The 11,174-nt window shown below is 44.9% G+C and overlaps 1 protein-coding gene across 3 annotated transcripts in view; it reads right to left on the bottom strand.

The window, feature by feature from the left end:
* Nucleotides 1-233: 233 nt before the first annotated feature.
* LOC106574262 (zinc finger protein GLI2) overlaps nt 234-11,174 on the bottom strand; it is an 82,470-nt gene continuing 71,529 nt past the window's right edge. For all 3 annotated transcript variants that reach the window (XM_014150041.3, XM_014150042.3, XM_014150043.3), the window contains 4 exons: nt 8,129-8,293; nt 5,434-5,697; nt 4,022-4,391; nt 234-3,894 (listed from right to left, as the gene is read on the bottom strand). In XM_014150041.3, coding sequence (XP_014005516.3) covers nt 1,490-3,894; nt 4,022-4,391; nt 5,434-5,697; nt 8,129-8,293 — 3,204 coding nt within the window. In that variant the 3' untranslated portion in view covers nt 234-1,489. The remainder of the gene's footprint in view (nt 3,895-4,021; nt 4,392-5,433; nt 5,698-8,128; nt 8,294-11,174) is intronic.

The raw sequence follows: 11,174 nt of genomic DNA, 5'->3' as shown, positions 1-11,174 counted from the left end.
GTTTTGAACCAAGGAGTGGGAAATATAACAGCGTACCGTTTATAGTGTGGGGGGGATTTCTGTACATGGGACTTTTCTTTTCTAGTGAAGTGTAATATGAATTTATAGGCCAATTGAATTCAACCGGCCTGGTATTGTATATTGGAGACCTAAAACAACGCAACCTAATTTCAAACATATTATATTCCATGAGAAAAAACACCCATGGTTTGAAATAACTCACCAGACAGCAATTAAGTAAAAAAAAAAAAAAAGAAAACGATATTGTATTTCATAAAAATGTACAAAAGATATATATATACATATCCAACAGAGCTGCATGGTAGTGTACAAAAAAAAAATGTTGATTCCTAATACACTATTATATCTTAGTATCCTCGTCATCATCAAGGGCTGTACTGGAGAAAAAGTCATTTGACATTGAAAGGAGGATTCTCTTTCCCTTTTAGATTTTTCCTAATTCATCACCAAGAGTTAATGGCAACGTTATCACCCCCAGAATATGTATCATATCAAGTATTTGCATATTCTTTAGAAATTGCCGCTTAATTCCAGTCACAACTTGTCCCCGACACTGAGACGTCACTGTTCATCTCAATAGTCCAACTCAACAGACAAATAAGACAATGGCTCATATCGAAGACACTGTATGGAAATAGACCTGACATGACTAAATAGATTACAAAACGATTTCTTCTGACTCTATTCAATGATTTAATCATTTTTTCTCCCATATTTCTTTTTGTTGCTGCAACTTCACTGACAGAAAAAAAATCGAATCTGCACAGATGAATGAGTTTCAAATAAAATCTAAAAGAAATAATCAAATCATTTTAGATCAAGTCATTTACACAATTTACATATATGTGTGTCTTTAAATATCTAAATGATAGAAAAATCCCAAATCGGTATCATACAGAAGGACCTGGTTGCATTTCAACGTGACCTGTGTCATATGCTTGTCTTGCATATTCTGCGGCATAGCCAGGCACTTGGTAAACTTGTTTTACTGCTGAACTGTACACTATCTCATGTACAACATTAACATAATTGTGCTGTAGATTACATTATACTTACTTACTCATCTAAGGCAAAATATGGCTTCTCAATAGATATGAAATCGCCATATTAGCTCCATAATGATACTGTACACGATAATACAATAAGTAGCACAAACATAGTGGTGTTTTAGCATGAAGTCTTCAGAATCCCATAGGTCCCTTAGTCTCTGGTGGCCGTCAAAGTTCTCCAATGAGGTGCTTAGTGTTCAATCACATGGTCAGGAGGACCTCTGCAACAAAGTTAACTGGTAGGTTCCCCTCTTGTCATTCACACAGTCAGTTTAAACTCTTGGTGGTAGATAAACTATCGCTCTTAGAGCTTGGGTTACAATAGGTCATTTCTTTTAACACACGTCCTGGGCCAAATACACCAAGGTAGGTACCGTGTGTTTTACCTGTGTCTGCCTTCAGTGTATTCGGGATCATCCTTATGACATCATGTTGAGGAACTTGTTCTCTTCTGCAAGCGCGGTGAGCAGGGAGCTCATATCGCCGATGGCCATGTTGCTGCCCCCTGCAGGGAGGGGCAGGGAGGTCAGGGTGACTGAGTTCCGGGGGGTGGTGAGTCTGGAGGAGGTCTGGGACAGACTCTGGAGGATACTGGGGCTGATGGTGCCTGACATCAGGCTGGAGTGGTCCCCGTCATCCAGCATGGTGTCAAAGTCAATCTGGGGCTCCTCTGCCCCTGTCCCATTGGACGAATCCATCGTACTGGAGACCTGGTTGTTTACTCCCGGTGAGGTCATGGAGGTCTCAGTGCTGTCTGAGGGACATTGTAAAACGTCCACTACTGATGATGTCATCATCTGCATGTTGACGTTCCCGTTTGGCTCAAACACGTGTATCTGTCCTGTGTAGAACATAACATTGTTGTCTGTGTTGTTGCCATTGCTGCAGTGATTGCCAATTGAGTTTTGTCGCTGGATTGTCATTGACCCTGAATGCTGTCTGCTTAGAGACTTACGTTCTGTGGGCGGTCTTGGCTGGATGAGTATTTGACCTCCATTTTGGATGGGATGCTGAACCTGGGACGGTATATTATAGTTCTGTTGATGCGAGATCATCCGCGAAGAGTTCACACCGCTATCCTTAAATGTGACTTGAGACGATTGACTCCCCCCTACCTGCGTCCTCAGCTGGCTGTTCTGCGTGTCTACAGTGTGCACTGTCTGCTGTTGTTTACTGTTTTGGCTCAACATACTCCGAGTGCCACCAACTGCCATACTACTACAGGAGGACCGCTGGTTAGCGTTAGCATCGCTAGGACCGAGACCCTGGTTAAACCCATACTCGAGGCTCACTGGTTCATTGAGGTTAGCATTAGCGGGCTGCTGTTGCTGTAGGCTCTGTTGCTGGACACAGCTCAGCCTGGAGTCAGCCTTCTGCTGCTGTATGTATCTCCCCTGCTGGGCTGCATGAGCCAGGTTGTGGTTAATCTGTGCAATGTGTTGGTTGGAGTTAAGATTCTGCTTCTGGAACGAGACAAAGTTCTGTTTCTGTTGGACCATGGCGAGGTTTGAGTTGCTTCGACCGAACGGCAGATGTTGGGTTGGGTTGTGAAGAGCTTCCACAGTCCCTGAGCTGACCTCGTTCCACTGTACCGGCATGGTGCTCGTCTTACTGAGTGAGGAGGGGAAAGACTGCTGCGGATGGCCTGGGCTTAGGGCACAGGAGAGGCGCATGCTTTGTGGTGCAGACGAAGGGTTCATACTCATATTGGCGTCCACCACGGCCACCCTTCGCTGGTGGTAAAACTGCTGTTGTTGCTGGGGGTTAAGGTTTATTGCGTTTCCATGGAAACCACATTGTGCTTGTCGGTTGTACCCGTTGGCACAGTCTGACTCTCCAGCTCCGCCCTGAGAGGTGATGTAGTGAACGACGTCATCAGGAAGTACCATCATCTCCTCCTCGCTGCTGTTGCGTCTACCACTCATATCGCCGGCCATGGTCTCCATGGCCACGTTCTCAGAGATGCTGGGCGGCCGGGGGCAGTAGGGGTATCGCTGCAGGCTGTCGTCGGAGCGCGGCTGGTGGCTCTGGAGCGCCAGGTGGCGCCGCTCGGCTGCAGGCAGGGCCTGGTTCGGCTGGGAGGCGTGTGGGTGGAGGTTCTGCATGTTGCCCGTGCTGTTGTAGCGCTGCACCTGAGGCTGATGGGACAGCGGGGACAGTGGGTCCAGGGACGGCCGCCGGGGGACGGGGTCGCTAGCCCGACGGGGAATGTTGGACGGAGCTTCGTGGGGCATCATGCTGCGGCCGTTATAGCTTCCCATATCGCCGCTGCAGCGCCTGGGAACCCCACTGGGGACAATGGTGTTGAAGGAGGAGTAACCAGACGACGAGTCTCCCTGGGAAGCATCCCTGTAGAGGGCCAAGGAGGTCTTCAGACTCATCCTCTCCATGTTGGGTAAAGGTGTGGGTGGGGCTCCGCCTGTAGCCGCCGCATATTTCGCCTTGAGGTGGTAGTGCTGGGCGGGGGTGAGGCTGAGGTGACTGGGCAGCCGTCCCCCTCCTCCGCCACCTCCACACTGGCTGGCGTCGCTGGACCTCCGGGACAGGTCTGCAGAGATGGGGTCGTAGGAGCCGGTGGAGCTGATGTTGTGGTGGCGGTGGCCACTGAACGTGGAGGCGTCGCTGGAGCGGCGGCTGGAGTAGCAGGGAGAGATGCCAGAGGAGCGGCGGCTGATGTAGGCAGAGGAGACGGTGCTGGTGGTGCTGTCCCTGCGCTCCATCAGATAGTCCAGCTGGTTCAGGACAGTCACCTTACTGGAACACAGCTCACTGAGGCTGAACGATCCAGGCCCACCACACATATTTCCACTCTCCAGAAGGGACCCTGAAGCGAAGAAGAATTGATTTCACACAGGAGAAATATAGCCTGAATAGATTTCTGAATGTACTGAATACTCAAAAAGGGTAATTCTGAAAACACTGGTTACTTCTTTCTTTTTATGGTCACTCACCGCTTGCTGGTATGGGCGGTAGCTTGGTGTTCTGGACTGGAGGAGCTGGATGATGATTGGCCCACTGGCAGGAGTCCCTCGCCGTCTTCAGTTTCTCCTTCTTCAGGTGTTCTAGTCTGTGGATGTGGCTGGTGCCTAGGTGCTGACGTAGGTGGAGGCCCACCCCGATCCCTGCTGTCCCAGACGAGAGGCCAGAGAAGGAGGACTCCATGAGGGGCCCCGAGGGGTCGTCCAGCCCAGTCAGGTCCCCCATGCTGCCCCCGCCGCTATGGAGGGCCATCTCTACTCCACTGTCATGGTTGGTGGAACTGCCAAGTGGCGATGGCTCGCTGCTACATGACGACTGACCACCAGGGCTGGACTGATACATCTAGAGAGAGAGAGAGCAAGAGAGAGAGAGAGAGAGAGAGAGAAGGGGAGAGAGCGAGGCAGAGAGAGACAACATGTTTATAAACTATCTAAAAAGGAAAGGGATCACCATCTAACGAAGAGAAAGTAGAACAGTGATAACATAACAACATAAGGAGATGTACAGCGAATCATGCAAAATCTTTTCTCCACAACTTTAATTGTCAATAACGAGTGTTGGTTGGGGTGGCTACAGATTACAGCTCTCTTTAGACTGTCTGTGAATTAGAAATGGGAGAGATGAAAGGACGCTTGAGTACATGCTAGGCCAGCATACGGTGCTATGAATCTGTGGCTCTCTGGGTTGTTGGGCTCCCCAGTCCCTCTTTATAGTGTACAGTATGAGGACTTAAAATTCTGTAATAACTATTATACAAACGTTTGGACTGTGTTCCTTACTGGCTATGGCTTGTCATACAGCAGTAGTACATGATGATGAAATGACGGGAGATATTATGAAAGATATTCTGTAATGAACTGAAGCTCAAACTGAAGCTGTGCTCACCTTAGTAATGTCTGTCCTTAAGGAAATGTCCAAAGAGAAGAGAAATGGAAAGGAAACGTGCAGAGAGTGTTAGATAGAAAGGATAAAAGTTTGTTAGGTAAGATTTGCATGCCATTGTTAGTAGGGGCTCAGACTGAGAAAATAGAAGGGCATTATTTGTATTTAACCAGGTAAGAACAAATTCTTATTTACAATGACAGCCCAGGAACAGTGGGTTAACTGCCTTGTTCAGGGACAGAACGACAGATTTTTACCTTGTCAGCTCGGGGATTCAATCTAGCAACCTTTCGGTTACTGGCTCAACGTTCTAACCACTAGGCTACCTGCCGCCCCTTATCTGATTGCACAAATCTATAAAGTGGCTAAACCATCGATTGGAAGGTCACACATAACCGTATGGTAAACTAAAAACTGTCTGTGTTTGCTGAATTATATCTCCACTTCTACTCCAAATGATCTCTCATCGGATGATAGGCTGTAACACCAAATGATCTCTTACCACAGACTTCTCCGTCTTGATCGACTTAACCTGCAGGTAGTCCTCCATGCCTCTCGAGGTGCTGTCCATCTTCTCCTCCATGCCCCGGCCTGTCTCGTTCTCTCCATTCTCTTTGGGTGGCACGGGTCTGCTGGGCGGCAGGTCGCTGCGCTGTTTCTTGGTGACGTGGGCCTCTGGTCCGTGGACTGTCTTCACGTGCTTCCTGAGAGAGCTGGGGTCCGTGTAGCGCTTCGTACACCCGGGGACTTTACACACGTAGGGTTTCTGTGGATACAAGTGTATTTATTTCACCTTATTTAGAAAGGTTATACTCCGAGAGATAAAATACATTTTACAATAGAGACATGTCACACACACACACACACACTACCGTTCAAAAGTTTGGGGTCACTTAGAAATGTCCTTGTTTTTAAAATAACATCAAATTGATCAGAAAGAGTCGTAGACACGGCTGATTTTTAATGGAATATCTACATAGGCATACATAGGCCCATTATCAGTAACCATCACTCCTGTGTTCCAATGGCACGTTGTGATAACTAATCCAAGTGTATCATTTTAAAAAGCTAATTGATCACCCTTTTGCAATTATGTTGGCACAGCTGAAAACTGTTGTTCTGATTAAAGAAGCAATAAAACCGGCCTTCTTTGGACTAGTTGAGTATCTGGAGCATCAGCATTTGTGGGTTCGATTACAGGCCAGAAACAAAAAACTTTCTTCTGAAACTCATCAGTCTATTCTTGTTCTGAGAAATGAAGGCTATTCCATGCGAAATTGCCAAGAAACTGAAAATCTGGTACAACGCTGTATACTACTCCCTTCACAGAACAGCGCAAACTGTCTCTAACCAGAATAGAAAGAGGAGTGGGAGGCCCCGGTGCACAACTGAGAAAGAGGACAAGTACATTAGAGTGTCTAGTTTGAGAAACAGATAGTACCCGCAAAACACCAGTCTCAATGTCAACAGTGAAGAGGCGACTCCGGGATGCTGGCCTTCTAGGCAGAGTTGCAAAGAAAAAGCCATATCTCAGACTGGCCAATAAAAAGAAAAAATTAAGATGGGAAAATGGGAACTCTGCCCAGAAGGCCAGCATCATGTTGATGCTCCAGATACTCAACTAGTCTAAAGAAGGCCAGTTTTATTGCTTCTTTAATCAGAACAACAGTTTTCAGCTGTGCTAACATTATTGCAAAAGGGTTTTCTAATGATCAATTAGCCTTTTAAAATAATAAACTTGGATTAGCTAACACAACATGCCATTGGAACACAGGAGTGATGGTTGCTGATAATGGGCCCCGGGACGCCTATGTAGATATTCCATAAAAAATCTGCCGTTTCCAGCTACAATAGTCATTTACAACGTTAACAATGTCTACACTGTATTTCTGATCAATTTGGTGTTATTTTAATGACCAAAAAATGTGCTTTTCTTTTAAAAACAAGGACATTTCTAAATGACGGTAGTGTATATTTCATCCGAAGCGATTTACAGTACAGTGAGTGTATACATTTAAATGTGGCCCCAGCGGGATGCAAACCAACAACCCTGGCGTTGTTACCACCACACTCTTACCAAGTGAGCCACACAGGATCCAGAGTGAGATTAATATCATCCAGTTCATATTCTGTTTAATAACATTCAAATACATGCCTGGGAATTAGAATATCCATCCCCTCCTACTTACTCAGATTAGCTGTGACTAGCTGTTGTTGTAAACACGCAATTAGAGCGTATAAATTATGTATGTAAGACCAGTGACTTGTTGGTTCTGCTTACAGCCACAGAATATCACAAAGATTTATGTGGTTTCCAGTAATAAAGTTACAGTTATACTGGTGGGATGGATCCAGTCTTGTTTTTCATCCCGAGGGGTAGTGTGTGTGTGTGTGTGCGTGTGCGTGTGGATCCATGGGATGCTGTGCTCTCCCCCTACACTTCTCTCCTCTATCTCCTGATGGATAGGCGAGTAGGAGGCTTGGAACAGTTCCAGGGTTCATTTTGTATTGGTGATCTGCAGGTGGTCTGGATCTCCATAAGGGATGCCTACGCTTGATTCACACTAATGCACTGTGTGGCTGCCATGCTCATTAGTTCCGTACATCATTATTTACTCACACACACGCCTGCATATATATATATATATGCACACACACACGCATATATACACGCGCACACACACACACACAACACACACACACACACACACACAACACACACGGCCGTGGTTTAATGCGGCAAGTATAGACGTTCAAGAGCAATCACCGTGCGTGATGAGAAAAAGTCCACACATCTCATTTCAGCCTGAATATGTAAAAGGCTAGCAGACAACAGATTGAAGATACATACGTCAGTTTGTATTTTCTTGATGCCACAATCCTTTGGCCCAGGACCTTACAGTAAGTCACAAAAGGTAGAAGAGTATTGATCCTACGGATGTCTGTCTAAGAGAATATCTAATGGATTTTATAAGTGAGTCTGTCTGAAGTCTTGGCAGGGCAGAATGGAGCTGCAGTGCTGTGCAGTGTGTGCAGTGTGGGAGCTTGACAGCATCCAAAATGGTACCCGATTGCCTGCATAGTACGCTATTTTTTGACCAGGGCCCTGAAAGTACTGCGCTATGAAGGGGATAGGGTGGTGTTTGGGAGGCAGCCCCAGTAGGACCTCATTGAAGTATGTGTGCGCGTGAGCGCACCTCGTTGGAGTGTGTGCGATTCTGATGCTTGGCTCTGTCCGAGGCGTTAGAAAAGGCTTTGTTGCATCCCTCGTGGTCACACACATATGGTTTTTCCCCGGTGTGAGATCGCAGGTGGGTCTTCAGATTCTCCAGGCGAGAATAGGCCTTACAGCAGCCCTCAAACTGCAAGAGAGAGAAAGGAAAACACCAAAGCAGTCAAACACAGGATCTTTGTACAGTGTATTTTACATCTATCCTTGTTTTCCATTCCTGTTTAATTTCTATAAAGATGTCCTTTGCAATTATTGTGTAATGAATGATACTCTTGTGTGGAGGCATATACAGTGCATTCTGAAAGTATTCAGACCCACTTTTTCCACATTCTGTTATGTTACAGCCTTATTCTAAAATTGATTACATTTAAAAAACAATCTCATCAATCTACACACAATACCCCATAATGACAAAGCAAAAACTGGTTTTGGGATTTTTTTTTAGCAAATGTTTCAAAAATAAAAACAGAATACCTTATTTACACAAGTATTCAGACCCTTTGCTATGAGACTCAAAATTGAGCTCAGGTGCATCCTGTTTCCATTGATCATCCTTGAGATGTTTCTACAACTTGATTGGAGTCCACCTGTGGTAAATTCAATTGATTGGACATGATTTGGAAATGCACACACCTGTCTATATAAGTTCCCACGGTTGACAGTGCATGTCAGAGCAAAAACCAAGCCATGAGGTCGAAGGAATTGTCCGTAGAGCTTCGAGGCACAGATCTGGGGAAGGGTACCGAAAAATGTCTGCAGTATTGAAGGTCCCCAAGAACACACAGTGGCCTCCATCAGTCTTAAAAGGAAGAAGTTTGGAACCACCAAGACTCTTCCTAGAGCTGGCTGCCCGGCCAAACTGAGAAATCGGGGGAAGAAAGGCCTTGGTCAGGGAGGTGACCGAGAACCCGATATGTCACTCTGACAGAGCTCCAGAGTTCCTCTGTGGAGATGGGAGAACCTTCCAGAAGGTCAACCATCTCTGCAGCACTCCACCAATCAGGCCTTTATGGTAGAGTGGCCAGACAGAAGCCACTCCTCAGTAAAAGGAACATGACAGCCCGCTTGGAGTTTGGCTGTAATCGCTGCCAAAGGTGCTTCAACAAAGTAGCTGTGCGCCAGAAGAGGAAATAACTGATCCCAGCCATGAAAGCTGCCAGAGCGTGTGGGGACATTGCTTACATCCGCTATGACAGGCTCATTGTCCACCCTCCCTCCCAGAAGCCTGGAGGGGATGAGAGAGCCAAGCCTATGGGTTCGTAGCTTCAACAACGCAGCACACACACACACACACACACACCAATTGATTAATGGACTGCTGAATGTATAATTTTTTCTCTTACTTTGTTTGCTCTTTTCAGTGTTATGTCTATCTCTGTTAAGCTACCCAGGAAAGGGCTGAAAATATCCCATATTAATATGTGTAGCCTTAGAAATAAGGTTCATGAAATCAGTAACTTGCTAACATCAGATAACATTCATATATTAGACATTTCTGAGACTCACTTAGATAATTCATTTGATGATATGTCAGTAGCAATACAAGGATATAACATCTGTAGAAGAGACATAAATGCTTATGGGGGAGGTGTTGCTGTATATATTGAGCCATATCCCTGTCATGCTTAGAGATCTTTTGTCAAGTGTTATTGAAGTGTTGTGGTTGCAGGTTCACTTGGCACATCTAAAGCCTTTTCTTTTGGGGTGTTGCTATAGGCCACCAAGTGCTAACAGCCAGTATCTAAATAATATGTGTGAAATGCTTGATAGTGTATGTGATGTAAACAGAGAGGTCTACTTTCTTGGGGACCTGAATATTGACTGGTATTCATCAAGCTGTCCACTAAAGAGGACGCTTCTTACTGTAACCAGTGCCTGTAATCTGGTTCAGGTTATTAATCAACCTACCAGGATGTTTACAAACATTACAGGAACAAGATCATCCACGTGTATCCATCACATTTTTACTAATGCTGTAGAACTTTGTTCTGAAGCTGTATCCGTACCCATTGGATGCAGTTATCACAATATAGTGGCTATATCCAGGAAAGCCAAAGTTCCAACAGCTGGACCTAAAATAGTGTATAAGAGATCATACAAAAGATTTTGCTGTGACTCTTATGCCGATGATGTTAAAAATATTTGTTGGTCTGATGTGATTAATGAGGAGCATCCAGACGCTGCACTTGATGCATTTATGAAATTGCTTCTTCCAACTATTGATAAACATGCACCTGTTAAGAAACTGACTGTTAGAACTATTAAGGCTCCATGGATTGATGAGGAATTGAAAACCTGTATGGTTGAAAGAGATGGGGCAATAGGAGTGGCTAATAAGTCTGGCTGCACATCTGACTGGCTTACTTACTGCAAATTGAGAAATGATGTGACTAAACTCAAAAAAAGAAGAAGAAACTGTATTATGAAGCCAATATCAATGATATAAAGAATGATGGGAAAAAAACTTGGAGTACTTTAAATGAAATTATGGGCAGAAAGACAAATTCAACTCCATCTTTCATTGAATCAGATGGCTTATTCATCACGAAACCATTTGATGTTGCCAATTATTTTTATGATTATTTCATTGGCAAAGTGGGCAAACGTAGGCAGGAAATGCCATCAGCGAACAGTAAGCAATTGTATTCATGAATAAGAAAACAAATAATGAAAGAAAAGCATTGCAAGTTTGAATTTTGTAAAGTTATGTGGGAAAGGTGGAAAAATTGTTATCGATCAATAATGACAAACCTCCAGGCATTGACAACTTAGATGGAAAGCTACTGAGGATGGTAAGGTTGTGGGAGCTGTACTGTTAGATTTCAGTGCAGTCTTTGATATTATTGACCATAACCTGTTGTTGAAAAAACTTTTGTGTTATGGCTTTTCAACCTCTGCCATTTCGTGGATTCAGAGCTATCTATCTAATATAACTCAAAGGGTTTTCTTTAATGGAAGCTTCTCTAATGTCAAACGTAAAGTGTGGTGTACCGCAGGGCAGCTCTCTAGGC

This window comes from Salmo salar, chromosome 16 (assembly GCF_965601325.2).
Source record: "Salmo salar chromosome 16, fSalSal1, whole genome shotgun sequence".
Taxonomy (NCBI): Eukaryota; Metazoa; Chordata; class Actinopteri; order Salmoniformes; family Salmonidae; genus Salmo; species Salmo salar.
Note: the sequence above shows the minus strand (reverse complement) of the source record. Positions and strands in the feature narration are given on the sequence as shown.